Source organism: Vulpes vulpes, chromosome 7, assembly GCF_048418805.1.
Source record: "Vulpes vulpes isolate BD-2025 chromosome 7, VulVul3, whole genome shotgun sequence".
Lineage (NCBI taxonomy): Eukaryota > Metazoa > Chordata > Mammalia > Carnivora > Canidae > Vulpes > Vulpes vulpes.
In genome coordinates, this window is record NC_132786.1 from 100,560,082 (window position 1) to 100,583,400 (window position 23,319).

General features: G+C 40.0%; 1 protein-coding gene across 1 annotated transcript in view; it reads left to right on the forward strand.

The window, feature by feature from the left end:
- Nucleotides 1-23,319, forward strand: part of DNAH11 (dynein axonemal heavy chain 11) — a 314,532-nt gene that overhangs the window by 12,192 nt on the left and 279,021 nt on the right. Inside the window, exons 4-8 of the mRNA XM_072764523.1 lie at nucleotides 46-244; nucleotides 1,445-1,544; nucleotides 4,645-4,856; nucleotides 14,849-15,082; nucleotides 16,156-16,323. Coding sequence (XP_072620624.1) covers nucleotides 46-244; nucleotides 1,445-1,544; nucleotides 4,645-4,856; nucleotides 14,849-15,082; nucleotides 16,156-16,323 — 913 coding nt within the window. The remainder of the gene's footprint in view (nucleotides 1-45; nucleotides 245-1,444; nucleotides 1,545-4,644; nucleotides 4,857-14,848; nucleotides 15,083-16,155; nucleotides 16,324-23,319) is intronic.

A 23,319-nucleotide genomic window follows, 5' to 3' on the forward strand; every position in this document is an offset into this window, starting at 1 on the left:
TAGATAAGATCATTGATTTTTGAATTATTTTATTAATCATTACAGAGTTTGTGCACTAGAGGTAAATGAAAGGACACTACTGCACGCAATTGAGTCTGTAGTTATTAAATGGTCACATCAAATCCAGGAGATTGTAGAAAAAGATTCAGTGCAGCCTTTGCTGAATGGTTTTCATTCGGGTCCTCAGACTGAACTGGATTTCTGGATGATGAGGAGAGATAATCTCTCCTGCGTTTATGATCAAGTAAGTGGACAGCCTTACAAATTGCTTATAAACTGACTTTGCAAACTCAGTTGTAGAATTTGGTTTCTAGAGCAGTGGTTTCTAATCACTTTAAAAGTTTGAAATATGGTCTTTGATGACTTAATAGTCTGTTTTCATTCCTTGTTGTGCACTTTAAAGGTCTATATGGTGTGCACTTTAAAAATGAATCAGGATTGGGGCACCTGGGTGGCTCAGTTGGTTAAACATCTGACTCTTGATTTCAGTTCAGGTCATGATCTCAGGGCTCTGAGATCGAGCCCCACATGGAGCTTAGAGCTGGCCGAGGAACCTGCTTGGGATTCTGTCTTTCTCCCTCTGCCCCTTCCATCCCATCTACCCCCTAGCTTGTGTCCTCTCTCTTGATCTCTTTCTCTCTCCCACAAAAAAGTAAAAATGAATGGGGATTAAAGGTAATTTTGCCTTTTTTTTAATTTTAAAGATTTTATTTATTCATGAGAGAGAAAGAGAGGCAGACACAGGCAGAGGGAGAAGCAGGCTCCATGCAGGGAGCCTGACGTGGGACTCGATCCCTGGACTCCAGTATTACGCCCTGGGCTGAAGGTGGTACTAAACTGCTGAGCCACCCGGGCTGCCCTAATTTTGCCTTTTTGAGAATATTTTGACAGCATTTGATAATTAGAAACACTGTGGCATAGATAGGGAGGTTCCCCAGGGAAATGTTGAAGATGGTAAAATTTAAGTTGAAACTTAAAATTTAAGTTCAATCTAGTTGATTGAATTGATTTAGGAAGGAGTAGGGTTTTGCTTGGTGGAGTATTCATGCAGCTTTAGAAGAGCTAACTGCTTCTTCTGGTGTTTGCCTTAAATATTACTTGATTTAATGTTCTGAAAACTAAGACATTCATTTGCATGTTCACATGTCTCTCAGATTTTCTGAAATATAGCAAGAAATTTTATATGGAAAATTTAACATTTTTCACATAATGTGTAAATTGACACACTTTCTGAAAACTCAAGAGCTATAAATGTAAAATAATATTCAAGCTTAAGGAAAAATTGCTGTTAAAAATTATTTTCAATCTGAAAGCAGATAAAGTCTTTGTATACTGAACGCTATATGTGATGTGCATGAGTGGAATAGAACTTAAGTATTTTATTACCAAATGCATCTATTTAGTCATTAATCCAGCTTCTCTTACATTTTCTTTTTCAATTTAGCTTCGAGCTCCTGTTGTCCTCAACATGGTTAGGATCCTGAAAATTAAACAAAGCAGCTATTTTCCAACTTTAAAGGGCATTTTCACAGCTGTGAAAAATGGTAAGACTTGTTTTTTTTTGGCCTGGAGTTGGTGTCCTTCATGGTCTCACCCCTGCCTGCCTGCCTGCCCAGCCAAATCTACCCTTCTGTCATTAACATGTACGTGAAGTGATGTCACTTGGCTCTTTGGAAGAATAAATTCATCTTCATCAGTACTTCATTCTCCAGTTATATTAAATGATTTTCAGGATAAATTGTAGGGACCTACCAAACAGGCTCCAGATGGAAGTTCTGAGGGGAATGTGTGTGTGTGTGTGTGTGTGTGTGTGTGTGTGTAGGGGCAAGGCCTTTGCAGGGGGTGAGTGGCAGCCCAACGTGGGGATTTCCTAGTCAACAGGGTGGCTACGCTTAGTCCTCTTATGTTCTGATAGAATCTGTGGTGCCTGGCATCTACCACTTACTTAGCTCAAAAGAGCTCCAGGTCTTCATTGAAGTTTTGGTGAGGATTAAACATACAGAGAGGAGGATTTGTTTGCTGAATTGTGAATAGATGCTTGGATGTGGTTAAAAACCAGAAGTTACAAGAAGATATTCAGTGAAAAGTCTCCTTGTCCCCTTGCTGTCTAGTTTCAGCTCCACCCAGGGGTGACAGCCCTCTCATTTCTTGATTTTTCCTCATGTTCCTTGAAGCCTATTTAAGCAAATTGGCACATCCTGGCAGGGATTTTTTTTTTTTTTAAGATTTTGCTTATTTATTCATGAGAGAGACACAGAGAGAGGCAGAGACATAGGCAGAGGGAGAAGCAGGCTCCCTTCAGGAAGCCTGATGTGGGACTCGATCCCTGGGCCCTAGGATCATGACCTGAGACGAAGGCAGACACTCAACCAATGAGCCACCCAGGCACCCTGAGACTGCAGTTTTAAATGATGAAATTGTAATCTAATTGGTATGTATAGCTTTTTTGGTTTCTAACTTTAGAAAATTATTTTAGTTTCTTCCTATATATCATTTGTAAGGTTGGGAAATATATCAAATACACTTGAATGTTAGGTTATCTCCTCAGGGTTTGCCTCAGGAGTTCTGTAGGGAAAGGATCATGGGGGGATGGGAATATTTGGGTTTGAAGTTCTATCAGACGAGGATTCCTGTCCCAGATCCACTCAGTATGTCTTCAATTTGCTGAGCCTCTGGTTTTCATTGGCCAAACTGGCAAAGTAACACCTTCCTTGCAGAATTGTTCTGAGGATTAGAGCAATATTTCTCAACCTTATCATTTTTTTTTCAATCATATCAGTGTTTATCACCATTGACATTTTGGGCAGGATATTGCCAAATGTCTCCTGGCGGCAAAATCTTTTCTGGCTGAGAACCATTGGATTAAAGATAAAGTATACAGGGTACATAGCACTGGGCACACAGTAAACATGTCCTCAGTAAGTAGAAGCTGCTCAGATTTTTTCTGTGTTAGTATAAGATGAATATTTTTCTGTGGATAAAGCTTCTGTAGGAACAGATCCTAGGGGGGTACTCAGGGCCTCAGGAGTACATGGACTTTGAGATTCAGATAAAAACACTTTCAGTGGAACAAGTGGCCCAGAGCCATTTTGAGTTAGAGGTGGAAGGACACTGCTCAAGGACACACTTGAGGTCTTGTGAAATCACCAGATGTGCTTACCACATTTTAAAGGCCCTTATCAGATGCAATTATTTAATTTTGAAATTAACATCATTTGAAAACATGAGTGCAACCAGGGAAGAAAAGAGTTCATGGCTGCTCTCTTTCTTCCTAGCTCTTCATTGTTTAGATGAACAGATAAATTGGTTCCATGCTAAGTGGGATAATATGAATGGGTGCATTCCTGACTCTTGACAGCCAAAAAAAGTTGCCAGGTTTGTTTGTGTTGTTCCCCTAACTCCGCCCACAGCTAGATGGAGTCTTTTGGGGGTAAAACCAGAAAATAAGAATTTACTTCATTCCCTACTTTCATAAGTAAAGCCTTTTTTCAGTTACTCAAAGGTATGTGTAGTCTCAGGAGCAAAATGCAGTTAATGGAGATCCATTTAGGGGACATTTAAATGACTAATTTTCTTTTCTTTTTTTTTTTTTTAAGAGAGAGCAGGATGGAGGGTGAGGGGGAGAGGCAGAGGGAGAAAGAGAGAATCTCAAACTTGTCACGCAGCACGGAGCCAGATGTGGGGGTGGATTTCACAACCCCAAGATCTTGATCTGAGCTGAAATCAAGAGTCAGAAGCTTACCCAATTGAGCCACCCAGGCATCCCAATTTTTTAAAGTAAACTCTACATTCAATGTGGGGTTTGAACTCATGATCCTGAGATTGAGTTGCATGCTATACTGACTGAGCCAGCCAGGAGTCCCTAAAATGACCAATTTTAATCAAGAGAAAATTTGGATTACATTAAACAGTAATAATATTTTTCTTCATATATATTTTTCCTCCATACACACACACACACACACACACACACACAGCATTTTTGAAAAATACTCCTTATTCAACCTGCTTAAGGATTTTTAAGATTGAGATATAATTCATTTAACATAAAGATAACCATTTTGAAGTGTAGAGTTGAGTGACCTTTATTACATTCACAATGTCATACAACCTTCACCCCCCTCTAGTTTCAAAATATTTATCACCTGTCCTTAACAATTTTAGTAGTTATATTCTGAATAATATAAAATTCCCCAGTCATTGCCTGAGTGACTTTCATTGGACACTGGAATGAGATGCTGAAATTGTGCTGATACCAAGAACCTAATAGGAATTAACATCCTAGTGATGAGTTTGTAACCTCAATCATAAAGTGACTACAACTTTGCTGCCATGTTTTATTCCTGCACTTTCATGGAGTTGAGTAAATTTCTTTAGATCTTAAAGGTGTATTTTCCCACCAAGTCTTACATCACGGTTTACTTGTGTAGGTTAAGTACACCAGGGCTCTCTTGAATGCTGCTACACGTGGACTGTATATAAAGCCTTCCAAACTCATAGCTCAGTTGTGGAATAAGCCATATAAAAAGAAAGAGGACCACATTTAAGTATAGCCATGTTGTTTTGCATTGTTTTCTTGAACTTGTAAAGTGAATTTAGAAAAAGAGACTGCATCACATTAATGGTGGTTTTCTTTCCTTTTAGCACTCCTAGAAGCCCAGGATGTAGAGCTTTACTTGAGACCCCTGAGAAGACATGTTCAATGTCTCCAGGAGATGGAATTCCCACAGATCCGTGTGCTAATCGCCCCATTATTTCATACCATCTGCCTCATCTGGAGTCATTCCAAGTTTTATAATACTCCTGCTCGGATTATAGTTTTATTGCAAGAGTTTTGTAATCTCTTCATTGACCAGGTATGTAATATTTAAAAAAAAAAAAAAGGGAAGAAGAATCCTTGCCATGTGGTAGGTTTTATTAAACCAATGAAGAACAAATAAAACTAGTCTACAGTAAGAACACCATTTTCCTTTCCTTTTTCAGAAAGGACTTTAATGGTAGCAAAGGCCAGGTGGCTTTTTACTCTACATGGCAGAGAAGTTGTGGAAATCAGTCTGGTGCATTCAAAGGACAGTTTGTTACTGGATTTGTTTAATACCCTACCTTTCTTCAAAGAGATTTAAGGCAACTTCTAATAAAAGGCAGATAGGTGGGGTGCCTGTGTGACTCAGTTGGCTAGACATCTGACTCTTGATTTTGGCTCTGGTCATGATCTCAGAGTCATGGGATTGAGCCTTGGTTGGGCTCCAGCACTGGGCGTGGAGCCTGCTTAAAATTCTCCCTCTACCCCACCCTCAATCCCTCCCCACCAAAAAATATAAAAGATAAAAAAAAAGTAGATAGGCATAGTGGTTTCTTTGTGGCTTTCCCTTTGGTTTCCACAGGAACACTGAGAGAAGACTTTTGGAAAGTAAAGTAAGAGACCTGGTTGGAAAAAAAATTCTAAAAAAATAGTGCAATTGCATTAAAAATTGATTCATAGTTGATCTTTAAAAATCTCTTATTTATATCTCTCTATTCTTCACTTGGAAAATGCTTTTTTGAAATGGGGCTGTTTTCTTAAATCTTCTGTATGAACTTTAATTCTTCATGGATCTATAAAACCAGAGAATATTATATATTTTGAAAGCTAAAAGATACTTGGAGGGTACATAATCCAGTGGTTCTCAGTTGAGGATGTCTTAGTCTGCTTGAGCTGAAGACCGGGTAGCTTTATTTTCAGAAATTGTTATCTCACCATTTCAGAGACTGGGGCTCAGATCAAGGTTCCGGTATGGTCATGTTCTGGTGAGAGGTTTTTCCCCTGGCTTGCCATAACTGCCTTTTTTCTCTGTGTCCTCCTCACATGGTGTGGAGAGAGCTCTTTTTCTCTTCTTACAAAGTCACAGTCGAATCAGATTAGTGTGCTGTTTTTATGACTTCATTTAACCTTAATGACTTCCTAAAGACCTATTTCTAGATAATCACACTGGTGGTGAGGGCTTCAGCATGTGAATTTTGGGGAAGACATAGTTCATGCCATGGCAAGCTCCATAAGCAGGTGTATATCGGAACACCTAAGGAGTTTGTGTGAAACAAATGCTGGAGAAGCAGAATCTGTATGTGGCCTAGACTTTGAGTTAAGAATGCTTTCCATGAGGGGCAGCCCGGGTGGCTCAGCGGTTTAGCGCCGCCTTCAGCCCAAGGCCTGATCCAGGAGACCCGGGATCGAGTCCCACATCGGGCTCTCTGCATGGAGCCTGCTTCTCCCTCTGCCTGTGTCTCTGCCTCTCTCTCTGTGTGTGTGTGTCTCTCATGAATAAATAAATAAAATCTTAAAAAAAAAAAAAAAAGAATGCTTTCCATGAGAAGTGGATCGCCTCCAGCTGCAACTGACAAACTGAAGCAAAAAAAAAAAAAAGTATAAATTCATGTGAACTGGCAAGTCTAAGAATGCAGTAGCTTCTGGAATAGCTTGTTTCAGAAGTCTCAGATAATAATTTCGAAGCTCCCTGCCATCTTCCATTTTGGTCATTGTGTTAGACTTAATTGTCATTACTTGTTAAGTAAGATGGCTTTTAGTCGCTGCAGATGAATATCCTTCTAGTGGAGGAACTTCCCTGGAAAGACGCTGTCCTTCTTTCTTAGTTCTGGTCCAGTGGGTTCTAATTCCATTCCGGGAGCAATCATTGTGGCAGTGGAGATAGGATAGTTGCGACAGTTTTGGGTCACTTGCTCAGAGGAGGGTGATTGACCTACATCTCTGATCTAGACTAATGCCTCCCAGGCGTGTTGACACTGTAACTTGCATAGAACATAAAAATGCTTTACAGTACAGTGGGCTAAGTTGGAGGGCATTTGGAACCCTAAAAGTGTGCTCATAGACAAGACAGACAGCTCGTAGACAAGGCAAACAGTTTATAGCTCCTGCTACCCAGGTCCCAGAACCTTGCTGTTCTAAGTGGTGAAGAGAACACTGTTGCAGGCTAAACAACAGTGGTTTTTGGGATCCCTGGGTGGCGCAGCAGTTTGGCACCTGCCTTTGGCCCAGGGTGCGATCCTGGAGACCCGGGATTGAATCCCATGTTGGGCTCCCGGTGCATGGAGCCTGCTTCTCCCTCTGCCTATGTCTCTGTCTCTGTCTCTCTCTCTCTCTGTGTGTGACTATCATAAATAATAATAAATATTCTTGGTTGCATGTTCTTCTCATTTAGGACCCTGAATATATCCTGCCAGCCCTTTCTGGCCTGCCAGGTCTCTGTGGAGAGGTCTGCTGTTACCCTAATATTCCTCCCCATAAAAGTCAGGGACTTTTTTTCTCTTGCTGCTTTAAGGATCTTCTCCTTATCTTTGGAATTTGCAAGCTTCACTATTAAATGTCGAGGTGTTGATCGGGTTTTGTTGATTTTAGGGGGGGATCTCTCTATTTCCTGGATCTGAATGCCTCTTTCCCTTCCCAGATTCGGAAAGTTTTCAGCTAGGATTTGTTCAAATACATATTCTGGCCCTCTGTCCCTTTCGGCGCCCTCGGGAACCCCAATTAAACGTAGGTTTTTCTTCCTCAGGCTGTCATTTATTTCCCTTAATCTATCCTCATGGTCTTTTAATTGCCTGTCTCTTTTTTCCTCAGTTTCCCTCTTTGCCATCAGCTTGTCTTCTATGTCACTCACTCGTTCTTCCACCTCGTCAAGCCTCGTCGTTAGGACCTCTAGCTTGGATTGTATCTCATTTAATTGATTTTTAATTTCTGCCTGATTGGATCTCAATTCTGCAGTCATGAAGTCTCTTGAGTCCTTTATGGTTTTTTCTAGAGCCACCAGTAGCTGTATAATAGTGCTTCTGAATTGGCTTTCTGACATTGAACTGTAATCCATATTTTGTAACTCTGTGGGAGAGAGGGCTGTTTCTGATTCTTTTTTTTGAGGTGAGGTTTTCCTTCTAGTCATTTTGCTCAGTGCAGAGTGGCCAAAAACAAGTTGTATTGGGAAAAGGAGAAAAAGAGAGAGAAGGAAAGAAAAGAGAAAAAGAAAAAAGAGAAAGAAGAAAAAAAGGGGGGGAAAAAGAGAAGAAAAAGAAAGAAAGGAGAAAAAAGAAAAAAAAGGGGGGGTGGGGGACGCAATCAGAAATCAAAAAGAGAGAAAAGAAAAAAAAAAAGCACAAAACAAAACAAAACAAAAAACAAAACAAAACAAAAAAAACACGGGGGAGTATCTTCCGATTCTGTGTTCTTTAAGTCCCTTGACTTCCCTTGGAACTGGTCCGTGTCGCTGGTCTTCTGGGGGAGGGGCCTGCTGTGCTGATTCTCAGGTGTTAGCACTTGGGGGAGCTGCTCTGCCCCTGCCTGGTGCAGGGCTCAGTGGGGGTTGTTCACCCCGTGAGGCCCCGGGAGGAAGCCACAGTGGCGGGGGCAGCTCTGGGAACCTGGAGTCAGCCCCCGCAGTAGCTCCGGGGCTCTCCGTCTGCAGGGCCTGGAGGCTCCCAGGCGGGGCCGCTGATCTGCTCAGTTCCAGGCAGGAGCGTCCTCGCTGTCCTGGGCCCTCCCGGCCTCTGCCTGTCCCGGGGGGAGGCCGGATCCTGGGCTGTGTCCCGGCGCCCTGTGCTCCGGGGCCTGCGCTGTTGGATTCGCGCTCCCGGCGGTGCAGCCCCCTCCGCGGAGCCGCCGCCCGAGCCCCTCCGAGCTGTTCCCGGAGTCGCGCCGCCCCCTCCGGGCTGAGCTTCTTCCTCCGCCCGAGCCGCCGCTGCCGAGCTGTTCCCGGAGCCGCGCCGCCCCCTCCGCGGAGCTTCTTCCTCCGCCCCAGCCGCCGCCGCTGAGCTGTTCCCGGAGCCGTGCAGCCCCCTCTGCGGAGCCGCCGCCCAAGCCCCTCCGAGCTGTTCCCGGAGCCCCGCAGCCCCCTCCGCGGAGCCGCCGCCCGAGCCCCTCCGAGCTGCTCCGGGTCCCGCCGAGCGCTGCAGCCCTTAGGGAGCTCGGCGCATCTCCCGGGGCGCGGTTCCTCTGTTACTGTCCCAGGGAGCCCGAGGGCATCCCCGCCTTTCTGGGGATCCTGCTCCAATTCCCCGGGAGGCCTTTCCCCCGGGAAGGTTGGTGCAGCTCCTGCTTCTCCGGGACGGGGCTCTCCTGTCCTGGGGACACTCGCCCCGGCCTCAGCCCGGCTCCTCGCGGGGCCCCTCCCCCTTGGAGGTCTTTTGTGTCTTTATTTCTTTTTCCCCGTCTTCCTACCTTGATAGAAGCGCGGACTCTTCTCACTGGAGCGTTCCAGCTGGTCTCTCTTTAAATCTCAGGCCGAATTCGTAGATTTTCAGGATGATTTAAATGTTTTCTAGGTAATTTGTTGAGGACAAGTGACTTGGAGACCCTGCTCTGCCGCCATCTTGCCCCTCCTCAAATAATAATAAATAAAAAAAAAAAATAAACAACAGTGGTTTGGGAAATGTGTTTTAATCCAGTCCCTGATATTTTTTTAGATGAATTACCTGATTGTTGAAAAATAACATCATTTGCTGGATTTCCCTGAGAATTTAGGGTGAAATGCAGGTTACAGAATAGATCTCCTAACTTGCAGTTTAGAGTTTCTGGTTTGGGAGATTGAGTTAGTGATGTGTGCGTTTCTTTCTGCTTTTAAAGAGGTGGAGTATATGGAAAAGGACTTTGGACTCCGAACAACTTGGATTCAGTTCTAATTGAAATACTTAAGGGGAGTTAAATTACTTCTCCAAACCTCAGTTTTTGTATCTATAAGTGAAGATAATGTCCAGTTCATGGACTATTTGAGGATGAAGAGATATCCTAAGTTGAATGCCCAGTGTGGCATTTAATGGAGGCTCAGTCAAGGCTAGTTCTAAGCTATTGACCTCCAAACTAGTTGCAGCTATTTTTTTTTTTTTTCAGTTGCAGCTATTGATACAGATAATAGGTTGGTTCCTTGCTATATTTTATTCTCTCTCTGGCTTTGTTCTATTTCTTTCTTTGTTGTTAAGCAAGTGTGCTGGGTCCTAGTGGCTTTGGAGCTCCATGTTAAAGATCGTGATCCCTATTGAAGAGTCAACAGTTATACTCACAATTTCTTCTATATCTCTTTTAAAGGATACTCATCTCATTTTGAGATTTGTAAAAACTTATTACAAAGCCCTGCTAATGTATAATCCAGAGGTGGTTATTTACTATAGTAGGTGGCTTATAAGAAGTCCTGTAAGCCTGTAAACCTATTATCCCTGGCTTCTGGTCTATGTCAGTGGCCAGTTTGCCAAGCTCCCAAGGAAATAATGTAGCTTCCCTCGTTGCTTAGTTACTATTTCTGGCTTTTGTACAAATGTTGTAATGACCTGATTTCCTTGATTCTTAAGTGGACTTCATAATAAATGTGCCCTAACATGAGAGAAATCAAAAGTCAGTAATGGGCCAACTTTCATACCTGGGTTCCCTGAAGAGCTGAACTCTCCCAACTCTTCCCCAGTCATTTGCTGTCTAGTTTATTTCTTATATTAACAAGCACTGTGTAGTGCCTGTTATTTGCTAGGAACTCTTCTAAGCCTTTACAAAAACTATAGATGTAATTCTCTACCAATGCTATGACATAAATAATATTAGTAGATCCATTTTATAATTTAAAAAAAATCCCTTGAGGTCAAGAGAAGATAAATAGCCTTCTTGTGGTCACTCAGTTTTTAAGTGGCAGTTTATTACCCATTGTAGTAGGCTCCATATTTTAAAATAACAGTTTTGATTTTTAATTATAATGTAATATGTGGTGTACCAATGATAATTGTAAAATATTTTAATTGCATAAAATGTATTATAGAAATAGTCCTGCACATGTATCACCATAAAATTGAGCCATTTAAAAATCTTTCATTCTCTGAAAACTTACACATTTATGCATTTTATCATACAAGTTTTTATTTTACTAGCTCCTTGAAAAATTATTTTACTGTTGGATGTTAGTTTGCTTCCAGTCTCCTCTATTATAGGCAACATACAGAAGACCACTTTATATGAGAATCCTTTTTCCTTAACTTGGATAAATGGTTTAATATAAATTTCTGATATTGATCAAAGGGTACAATCTTTTAATGACTCTTAACAATTTTTATATTTACAAATTCTTCTTTAAAAGGTTATATCAATTACATTGCTATTTTTCAATGTGTAAAACGTTTTACTGTAACTCATCAGTGTTGAGCATTACCATTTTAAAAGTGGGGTGATTCATTGGGTATACAGGGGTACTATGTTGTTTGTTGATTTTGTACCTTGCACAATTTATGTAGTTACGCATTTTGTGTGTTTTATAATTTCACCATGCAGCTTTCATGTACTCTGTGTTCCATAAATCTATTGACCTTAATGTGTTTATGATTGAAACATTCGAACCCTTGCTGTGTTAAACATCAGAGGTAATAAGTTAGCATTCTCTCATCTGCATTTAGCTAATACATCAGTACAATGTTTTTATCTTCTGTGGTATTTTTTTTTTAAGATTTTTTATTGATTCATTAGAGAGAGCACAAGCAGGGGGAGAGGCAGAGGGAGAGGGAGAAGCTGACCCCCACTGAACAGGAAGCCTGCTGTGGGGCTCAATCCCAGGACCTGGAGATCATGACCTGAGTCAAAGGCAGACGCTTCACCATCTGAGCCACCCAGGCGCCCCTTTCTGTGGTATTTTAAAATTTTAGAAAAATAGTGCTTCAATGGAGGTGGTCTTACTTTAATTTCAGTATTGCAACCTCCCCTGGAAAGTCAGAGATCTCACAACACTGGCTCCGCCACTGCTATTGGCAGAGTCAGTTACGGGAGCTTCAGGTACCCCTGCAGAAAGGTCATGTGCTGTCTAGGTGACTGTGGTCTCCACTATTTGTTGCTGTTCCTTCTTGGTTTCATTCATTTTCTTTTCTTTTCTTTTTTTTTTTTTTATTTTGGTTTCATTCATTTTCATGATATGGCTGATCCTTCTAGGCATTTCAGTTTCAGATCCTTTTTGTTTTTGAAGAAAATGTGTTTCTTTTCTCTTGTTTTCTAATCATTTAGTCAGATTTAAAAAAAGGCATCATCTCATCATCTGGCCACCTCAGGTGATGGCATACTGGAGTTCTGATAATGGGGTCTTTTTTTTTTTTAATCACTGGCAGCTTTTCTCTGGTAATCTGACTCCACTCCCTGTTTGGTGTACCTCGTTACCACTCTAGGACAACCGTTCTGTCCATTTTGTGGCTTGGTATCTCATTTGTGGATATTGTTGTTCAAGATCCTAGATGAAGAAAAGTTTAAGCCTGAGAGGTGAGCTTGGAAAAGAGATGTCAGGTTTGAGCAGAAAGAAGAATCCATAAAAGCACATAAAAAAAGAAAAGCAACAGCCAGGAGACAGAAGTCCAACTAACATAGTATCACTGATAAATTAATTAATAATTGGTTAATTGGCTTATTGTTAAATACATTGGTTAGCAGTATTTTAGTGTATAAGGCCCCTGGAGTGGGGACAAATTCATCCTAAATCCCGTGGGGTTTTTTTTGTTGGGTTGTGCCAGTACCATCGAGTAGGAGAGAAGAGAGTGCTCATGGTTGGGTATGCTCCAGAAATTTGCTATAGGAAGCAGAAAAGAATTCAGAGTTAAAGAGCTAAAAGGGATTTTGAGGTTCACTTAATTCATCTCTCATTTCATAAATGAGGAAACTGAGATGCTCTCAGATAATGTAGCCAATATTACAAAGGCTGTTAGTGGTCCCTTACTGGATCATAGCCAGGTCTCCCGCCCCCCCCACTGATTGTTTTCCCACATCCTGTTCCTTATTGAAAGGTTATAGATTGGATTTTCTGACCTAGGGTATTTAGTACTATATTCTTGTCTTTGGGAGGTTAAGTGTTGTGATTGTGTCATTTGTGTGAAGATCCATCAGGAAGAATAAGAATGAGCAAAGGATGGCTTGTCTGGAAGTTGTTAGGTAATTGAATAGTTGAGTAATTGAGTCAGAGGGGTCTCCTGAAACAGAGAAGGCAGTTGAGTTGTCTCCATAGTCTTTTTTTTCTTAAGCTTTATAAAAGGACACAGGGCACATTTATTATTAAGAATAAATAAAGATAAAAGGTCTCTGGAATCCCTAGCCCATACCAAAATGTGAACGCCTTTATAACACACATGGCTAAGGGATTACATGCACAAATTAATTTTCCATGCAGTCTGAGTGGAGAGTAAGAGTACAGATTGGGAATCCACAGCTTGAACTCCAAGGATCCTAATCAGTATGGATTTTAGAAACTAAACATGATTTTCTTACTTAAAATTGATGGCACAGTCTATATTACATGTAAAACTGTAGCCATTAATGGGAGGAGAATAATATGTCTACATTTAGGAAAAAAAATTCTTCCATCTGGTGGGTTAAACTCAATGGCTTTCACTACATACTCCACTGAGATATGTAACAACTTTCTCACCAATCAAAAAATTCAAGGCTCACAATTTAAGGCTATGATTTATATGAATTTAAGGTACATCGGGAAGAAATAGTATACAAAAGAACCTTTAGAATTTATATTTTCTTGAGGTCCTTAAAGAGGGAAATTCTGAATTTCCCTAACAAGTATGGATAGGGAAGGACTGAAAGGCCCCAGGTGAAGTCACTTGGTGACTGTCCTGTGAGAATTTGGCCACTGCTACATGAATCTGCTATGTGAGTCTTTTTTTTTTTTTTTTTTAAAGTAGTCTTCATGCCTGACATGGGGCTTGAACTCTTGACCCTGAGATCAAGAGTCACATGTTCTACTGACCAAGCCAGCCGTCTGCCCCTCTATGAATCTTTTAAAAACCCTTCTTACCTTTCCATTTTATCTACTTAAAACTAGTTTATGTGACATTATTTCCACTAGATTTTATGTCCTATAATGTTTCCAGGAGAGATGCTTGCCAACCTAAAAAAATTGCCATGATACACTTACCTTTATTAGCTCTTTCTCATCTTTACAAATGACCCAGTGCTGCCAGGTAAGGTAACCATATTTTTGAAGTCTCTGGTCTCAGAGAGTTCCCCCTTCTGGGTTGTATATTTCTTTACATGAAAGAAAAATTATGCAGAATATTTGTAGTGAGAATACTCATGCAAATTCTGATTATACAGTTGTCATACCTGCAAAGCTTAGCAAACAGTCATTGCTAGAAAGTATAAATTTGGAAATTGTAGAGTCTCCTGTTGATTATCCCATTGTATACAAGTATGTCATTGAAACCCAAGTGTCTGAATTTCTAGAATTTACTTTTTGTCTCACAGCATTGCTAGCCCAATTCTAGACATTTATCATTTATTATTAATTAATGTATTTATTTTAAGATTTTATTTATTTATTCATGAGAGACACAGAAGAGAATGGCAGAGACACGGGCAGAGGGAGAAGCAGGCTCCATGCAGGGATCCCGGTTTCGACTCAGGTCATGGTAACAGGTCCTTGAGATTGAGCCGTGTGTTCGCCTTGGTGCTCTGTGTGGGATATGCTTGTCCCTCTCCCTTTCCCTCTGTTACTCCACCTTTCTGCTTCTCCCTGTACTTCTCTCTCTCTCTCAAATTAACAAAATCTTTAAAAAAAATAATGATTCATTGAGCGGCACTTGGGTGGCTCAGTTGGTTAAGTGTCTGCATTTGTCCCAGATTATGGTCCCAGGGTCTTGAGATTGACCCCTGTGTCAGGATCCCTGCTCAGCAGGGAGTCTGCTTCTCCCTCTCCCTCTGTACCTTCCCCCCATGCTCCCTCTCAAATAAATAAATAAAATATTTAAAAAAAGCGATTCATTGAAAAAAATCATTCATTGAAACAGGTATTTTCACTATAAAAGTAAACATTTTTAAAAACATAGTTTTAATCAGTTTCCTTTCATTAAATCCTAGGCAACAGCTTACCTTTCACCTGAAGACCTTCTGAAAGGAGAAGTTGAAGACTCTCTGGAAAAGGTTCAGGTGGCTATTAATATCCTAAAGACTTTCAAAAAGTCTTTTTTCAACTATAGAAAAGAATTGGCAAGCTATTTTATGGGAAATAAGGAGCTAAAACTATGGGATTTCCACTCTCAACTGGTGTTTTGTAGATTTGACAAATTTCTGGACCGTTTCATGAAAATAAAGGTATTAATTTATGGACTTGTAATTTATTCATATTGTGGGTGGGTTACAAAATCTTGTAGTTTTCTGTGTCATTCAGGAGACAGTTTAACCTATTTGGATGAGAGAGTGGGAGATAGCCTTACTAAAGCCCTTCATAAAAAAAAAAAAAGAACATGGAAATATGTGCTTGTGTATAAATGTGTTTCAGGTACTTAAAAAACGAACTTTGAATGAATACACCCATGTACACACATTCACACACACATTTGTATGGAGCCAACTGGCCAACGGTTGTTTTTAAACAAGAACTATTAGCAGTGCCTTGGACTCTCTAAACTTCTTTCAAGTTTGAACATTCTTGTTAATATAAAATTTGTTGAATTTGATCCCAAACTAGAGCTTCATTTTTCAAAAATTCTCATCCTCTTAACCAGTCTGAATGCCTCTTAAAATATGACTGCTAAATACCTAACCACGGGCAACTGGTCCTCCTTCTTTAACAGGTCTTACACCCCCTCCCAGAAAGGGAGGTGATTCACTGCAAAGTGTAAGTGTCTACAAATCGGAGTTGTATGTATTACCTGGGAATCTGATTTAGGATTAGAAGGACATAAAATTAGGGAGTCATATGTTTAGCTATGGCAAAGTACATATTACTTGTACTGCTAGAAAATTCTCATGAAAAATGGGAATGTGGTTTTTAAAGAGGCAGTAACTTTGTTCATTTATTATTTTTATTATTATTTTAAAGATTTTATATATTTATTTATTTATGAGAGACAGAGAGAGAGAGAGAGAGAGAGAGGCAGAGACACAGGCAGAGAGAGAAGCAGGCTCCATGCAGGGAGCCTGATGTGGGATTCAATCCTGGGTCTCCAGGATCAGGCCCTGGGCCGAAGGCGGCGCTAAACCGCTGAGCCACCTGGGCTGCCCCAACTTTGTTCGTTTAAATCATTTATAATTTTCTGTCATGTAAGCATCCATTAACTCACTGATTTTGAATGTCTGATAGTGCTTTTTCTTTGCAACTTTGAAATGCTGTTGTCCTGGTCAAAATGGTGGGATGATCTTTATTGTATTGTGTTTTTACAAAGGATATATTTGTCACCATATTGGAATTTGAAAAACTGGAAAGACTTGAATTTGGAGGTACCAAAGGAGCGATTTTAAATGGACAAATCAACAAGATGATGGAAGAATTTATGGAACTGCGTGAAGTTTTTAAACAGAGCACTTATGACCCATCTGATTACAATAATATGGTAACACTGTACCTTTGCATCTTCATTTCATAGAACCCTATAATTTTAAAGCTGGGAAAGATGAAAGGTCACAGTGGTAATAGGTACTATCTGGTACAGTCTCTCTAGGATGAAAGGTTACGAAGTCTCTTACCTACTTAGTGGTAGATCAGGGACTGGAGCTTAGGCCTTTGCATTTAGAAGTTTAGAACATTTAGAACTGTTTTTAACAACAGTGGACTCAGTCTGGATTTGTTTCTGGCTTATGTGTACTGGAAAGGAACTTTTCACCTTAACTCATTTTCATAGGACTATCTGATTTCTCTGTAACTTGTGTGTTTTATTTTAGCCTTTTCTGGAATCATTGGATAATTTTTTGGTCTGTTTGAACATTTAGTTTCCGTCCATTCACTACATATATTATTAATATGTATGTTGTCTTATATATTTTTTTAATTCTATAGTGCTATTTGTAGTCTCATAATTTCAGTCTCAAGGAAATAAGGGGAAGCTTTCAGACGTAGGTGGTTCTGTTTTGTGCCACTCCCAGCAGGTTAGTAGCTGGGGAGAGATACCTGTGAGCATCCTTGCTCATCCTTGCTTTGTAATGCACAGATGCAGTACCTTAGCCTTATTGAAGACAAGGTCAGCAAACTTCATCCTTCTGAACTGTACTTAGCTTTTGGGAAGTGAAAGTAATTATGAGAGGACACAGCCACGATGTGTCCTGCTGTTTTATAGAAAAGTAGGAGGAACCTAGGGCCCTGGTGACAAATAGCCTGAGCTCATCTCCGGAGCCTGGTAAGATGTCTCACACTTGGCAGGCATTCAGTAAATCTGGATGGAATAGAACTCTTGCAGCGCCTTGGCTTAGCTCTCCTGCACAGCTTGGCAGAGGAGTGCGAGACCCAGCATGCATGGGATCCTCAGGTGCATTTGAGTAGCAAAGTCTGGATTTCCTCATGATTAGAAAACCTGGCAGTTTTTCAGAGTGCCAGGGTTGGAGAATGAGGCTAGGTCTAGCTGATGTCACTACCTTGGCAACACCAAAGCTCCTGAATTTATCCTCTCTGTCCAAAGCCTGGCACAGTCCCAATCAAGGAGGAATAAAAATTGCATTTGCTCTTGACATTCATACATATTTGCTTGGTATTTGTATTTTGGTATTGACTGTTTTGAAGCCCCATTTATTTTACAAGTAAAACAGGCAAGGCTTATTCCTTTAAATTAAAAAAAAAAAGATTTGTTTTTGAGAGAGAGCATTCATAAGCAGGAAGAGGGGCAGAGAGAGAGAATCTCAAGCAGACTACTTGCTGATTGCAAAGCCCAACACAAGTCTAACAACCCCAAGATCATGCCCCCAGCCGAAATCAAGAGTCAGAGGCTCAACCGATTGTGCGACTCAGGTGCCCCCAGGCTTACTTCTGATGTCTGTGTCTAGGTTGGAGACCCCAGTAACCTGCCCTTGAAGTGCTCCTTCATCCTCCTATCTGCTAATCTCACTTTAGAGTAGAATCTAGAAGCTCCTTGACTTTGATCCTTTCTTAAAATTAAAATGCTAATTAACTATAAGTTCATTTAATTGATTTGCTTATGTTGAAGAGCTTTGTTTGTTTGTTTGTTTGTTTTTTTTACCATGTCCTGGTTATCAGTGTTGCTTCAGAATGTTGGAATGATTACATACTTTTAGCTTAATAAGCTTTTTATTTGGTGCTTTTTAGCTGAATACGTTATTGATTTTTATGGTGAAATCAGTTGGTAATTTTTATGAGACATTTTCTCAAATTACTTCCAACCTAGTATATTCATATAGGTTTACCACATGCCTACCCCTTGCTCTTCTCCTCCCCTTGTGTATACGTCTGCATATTCCCTGGTCCCCTTTGAATATACGCTAGTGCTAACATAACAGTTGAGTATATCATGATTTTGGTATAATAATGGTTTAAATATTGTTCAGTAAATTAAAGAAATAATTGCTAGTAATTTGCTTTTGGATACGCTAGTATTTGTTTTTCTCTTTTAATCAATCTCAAGCCTATAATCAGGCTTTGAGCTTTTATTGCTATGGCAAAAGAGGTGTGCCACTGTGGTCCATTTATAGAACATAGGGATTTTCTCAGGCGTATCCATAAAAAAATTCTTGGGCTTCTCAATTATTTTTGAATGGAAAGATCACTTTAGGTATTTTCCTTGACTTCTTCCTATGGAACTCTTGGGAGTTAGACAATTATGGGGAGAGGCTTGGATTATTTATTTTTAATTGAAATTGATTTGACATACAACATTGTGTAGATTTAAGGTGTACAACCTGTTAATTTCATACATTTATATATTGTAATGTGATTGTCATTGTAATGATAATTAGCACCGCTACTGCATTGCATAATTGTGTTTATTTTTAGTTGTTGGAATCATTATGTTCTAGTCTTTTAGCAAGTTTGATATTAAATGAATGTGGACACAATATATTAAAATAACAAACTTGTTAAGAGCTTTGCTTTATTAATTGTTTGTATTTAACAGCAAATCTGGTGACTTTAAGCTCAGCAGCTTTGCTGACATTTTGAGGTATTAGTTGATTAAATAAAATTCTCCAGATAACTAAGCAAAGGTGGTGGCTATTTGTGAAAGTAACATCTCGGCTCCACTTAGTCTCTGTGAATCAGAGTCCATTAATATTTACTGAGCAATTGCTGAGTGCCAGGAATCGTGCCAAACCTTAATACATTCCTGCTTCATTCTCACTATAACCCTGAGAGTGACACCCAGGCAGATGATAACAAGCAAATTACCTGAGATGACACTGTCCCGGGGGTGGAACAGATTCCAGCCCATGCCTAGCACGCTCTCCGCTGTGCCACTGTGACTCTTTAGTATTTGTCTCCTTTGTTGTCTCCTCGTTGAAATGAAGGGAATAAGTTCATGGGGGGTGGGGGGGGCAGTTGAAGGAATTTACCTGAGCACCTGTGCCCCAAGGTGAACTGATCCAAGATGCAGTGTGTCTTGCTTCTAGTCTGTCATTATACCAGAATGTAGAATACATTTTCAGAGTTGTTATTTAGTTAATCTATACTGGGTTGTATTCTAATTCCTATAATTAGTCCTCTGTTCTGTTCTGGTCTACTGAATGATTGATTCTTCTATTACTATGTGTAGCATTTTCTAATTTTAGTGATAGAAATTTAGTAGCTATCTACAGGATTTTCATATGCCTTACCTGCTTATTTTTCAAGATAAATTTATTCTTTAAAAGCATGACATTCTTTTGGAAGTGTAACACATGCAAAAATGTACTCCCTTTCTTCTTACTCTGCTGTCTCTTCCTTTAATCTTCCACTTTCTCTCCCCAGTGGTTTCTACCTTAATGAGTTTCTTGTAATATTCCAAAGGTACTTTTTTTTTTTTTTAAGATTTTATTTATTTATTCATGAGAGACAGAGAGGCAGAGACATAGGCAGAGGGACTCTATCCCAGGACTCCAGGATCACGCCCTGGGCTGAAGGCAGGTGCTAAACTGCTGAATAAAAGTGGTGAGAGTGGACATCCTTGTATTGTTGCTAATCTTAAGAGAAAGGCTTTCATCTTTTTACTTTTGAGAATGATGTTAGCTGCAGGTTTGTCATATGTAGCTTATATTAATGTGAGGTGTGTTCCCTCTAAACCTACTTTGTTGAGAGTTTTATCATGCGTGGATATTGAATTTTGTCGATTGCTTTTTCTGCATCTATTGAGATGATGATAATAAGATTTTTATCCTTTATTTCATTAATGCATCTTTGGTCATGATGACCATCATCAACGATCCTTCCAGTGTGTTGTTGAATTTGGTTTGCTAATATTTTGAGAATTTTTGCACTTGTGTTCATCAAGGATATTGCTCTGTAATTTTCTTTGTTGTGTCTTTGTCTGGTTTTGTTATCAGTATACTGACCTCATAGAATGAACTGGGAAATATTTCTTCCTCTCAGATTTTTTTAGAATAGTTAGAAAAGTATTAACTCTTCTTTAAATGTTTGGTAGAAAAAAAAAATAAATGTTTGGTAGAATTCACCTGTCAAGCTACCTGGTCCTGGACTTCTGTTTGGGTTTTGTTTTCTTTTTCCTGATGCTTTTTTGTTGTTGTTGTTACTAGTAATTGATCTGTTCAGATTTGTATTTCTTCTTGATTTAGTCTTAGAAGGTAGCATGTTTCTAGGAATTTTTCCATTTCTTCCAGGTTGCCCACTTTGTTCATGTATTATTTCTCATAGTAGTCTCTTCTAGTCCTTTATATTTCTGTGGTGTTAGTTACTTTTCCTCTTTCATTTCTGATTTTGAGTTTTCTTTTTTCTTTGATGAGCCTGGCTAAAGATTTATCATTTTTGTTTATTGTTTCAAAGAACCTGCTCTTAGATTCACTAATCTGATCCTTTTTTTTTTTTTTCCATTTTTAAAGTCTTTATTTTATTTATTTCCTACCTGATCTTTATTTCCTTCTACTGACTTCGGACTTTGTTCTTTTTTCCTAGTCCCTTCAGATGTAAGATTAGGTTCTTTGAAATTTCTCTTGTTTCTTGATTTAAGCCTATATTACAATAAATTTCCCTCTTAGTCTTTCCAGACTGCTTTTGCTTTGTCTCAAAGATCTTGAAACATTATGTTTGCATTTTATTTGTATCCAGGTATTTTTTTATTTCCTCTTTGATTTCTTTAATGACCCATTGGTTTTTTAGTAGCATATTTAATCTCTATGTGTTTGTATTTTGCAGTGTATAATGTGTATAATGATTCTTGAGTAATACCAGCATTTTGTTTATGCTTTAGTAAGTATTTAACGAGAAACATCTATGTGCTATAAGAACCCTATTAAATATTGGTACTATAACTCTGAAAACTAAGTCTCTTCATTATACTCCCAGAGCGTTGACTCCAGGGGAGAATAGAGGTAGGCAGTTACCCAGTGTACTCAGTGCTAGGGTATGAAAAGTACAGAGTGCTGTGAGAGCATTTGTGAAAGGCCCCCTGCCAAAGGAGGTGCAAGGAAACTGAGAAAGTCACTGAAGGATAAATAGAACTGAAAAATAAATAGAAATTAAGCAGGTGAAGCATAGTTAAAAAGAAAGGGATTAGCAGAAAATTGTATCTTGCAGAGAGAGAGGATGTGACAAGGCAGGTGTGGCAAGAGCCTACTGTGAATGGGGGAGGGGAGAAGGTGCTGGAATAGTTCAGAGCAATAAATACGGTCCAGATCACATAGGGTTTTGTGGAGTATGGTGAGACTTTGAGACTTTATCTTAAAAAATAAGAATTATGATTTAGAGTGATATCATAAGATTTCTATTTTATCTTATTAAAGATTTTGATAGAGCAAGCGTGCATAAGCAGGGGGACCTGCAGAGGGAGAAAGAGAAGCAGGCTCCTCGATGAGCAGGGAGCCCGATGCAGGCCTCGATTCCAGGACCCCTGGATCATGACCTAAGCTGAAGGCAGATGCTTAGTCGACTGAGCCACCCAGGTGCCCATAAGATTTCTATTTTAGGAAGCTTGTATAGATGGCACTTTGAAGAATTAGAGGGACAATAACAGAGGTGAAGGAAATAGTTGGAAAGTGCTTAGCAGAAATCCAGGTGAGTGGTAATGGTGATCTGGACCAGAGTGACACTGAGAGAGGAAGCACAGTGGGTGTACTCAAGAGGTGTTAAAGAGAAGAGATAGCACTTGACTCAGAGAGAAGGGAGCAAAGGAGATGGCTGAAATTCCTGTTTGGGTGTCTTAAAAGAGCTGCTTCATAGAGTAGATGATGAATTGAGATTTGTACAATGAGTTGGGATTATCTGTGGGACTCCATGGGGAGAGATGCCATTGCCTGTTCTGAATTTGGGTTAAATGAGTAAAACAGAGTTTGAGAGAGGAAGAGAGACAGTTGGGATAGAGATTTGCCTTTTCCCCTTGCTGATATGTTAAGTACTAACTGTTTAAATAATATTTGAGCATCTCAAGTTGTATGTTCCTTTTTTTTTTTTTTTAAGATTCTTTTTATGTATTCATGAGAGATGCAGAGGGGGGGGGGAGGGCAGAGACACAGGCAGAGGGAGAAGTAGGCTCCATGCAGGGAGCCCGATCCAGGACTCAATCCCGGGTCTCCAGGACTATGCCCTGGGCTCAAGGAGGTGCTAAACTGCTGAACCACCTAGGCTGCCCAAGTTGTATGTTCCTTGTTGCCATACTGAGAGGAGGGATAAGTTAGGCTTGTTAGGACTTGTTGGGAGGTTTTGTTTACTTTTTTGAAAGTCAGTGATCCTTGAATGAAGAGACTGTCTCTCTTTCAGACCTGGGGACTTCCTCTTGATGCTAAATATAACATTGTGGTAGATGACACATAGTGCCCTAGATCGTTGCCATTACACTCTGTTCTCAGGATGTGTGAAAGTCCACACAAGGGGGCAGTCCTTCATAGAGACATTAGAAACATCACGGTTGCCAGGCTTTAAATTCTGATTCTGCCAATTAGCAATGGTGTGACTGTGGGCAGATGATTTGACTTCTCTGAGTTTGTTTTGTCACCTATAAAATAGAAATAATACTATCGGGGATCCCTGGGTGGCTCAGCGGTTTAGTGCCTGCCTTTGGCCCAGGGTGCGATCCTGGAGTCCCGGGATCGAGTCCCACGTCGGGCTCCCGGCATGGAGCCGGCTTCTCCCTCTGCCTATGTCTCTGCCTCTCTCTCTCTCTCTGTCTATCATAAATAAATAAATCTTAAAAAAAAAAAAAAAACAATACTACCTACACCATGTGTTGTGCAAATTGAGTTAAAGCATTTAGAAGAGAAAACTGAATGTTAGCTGTCCTTATTACTGCTGTTATTAATAGATGAGGCTTGATTTCTAGAGGTAACAGAGGACTTCATGATGTGAAATGTGTGGTGTGTGCTGTAGGGGCCATTTGACTGGAGAGCCCACAGTGTTTGTGAATTTCTGGGGCTTCTTCACCGTGAATTGCGCTGCCATACGGATGATAGTTACTCTTCCATGATTT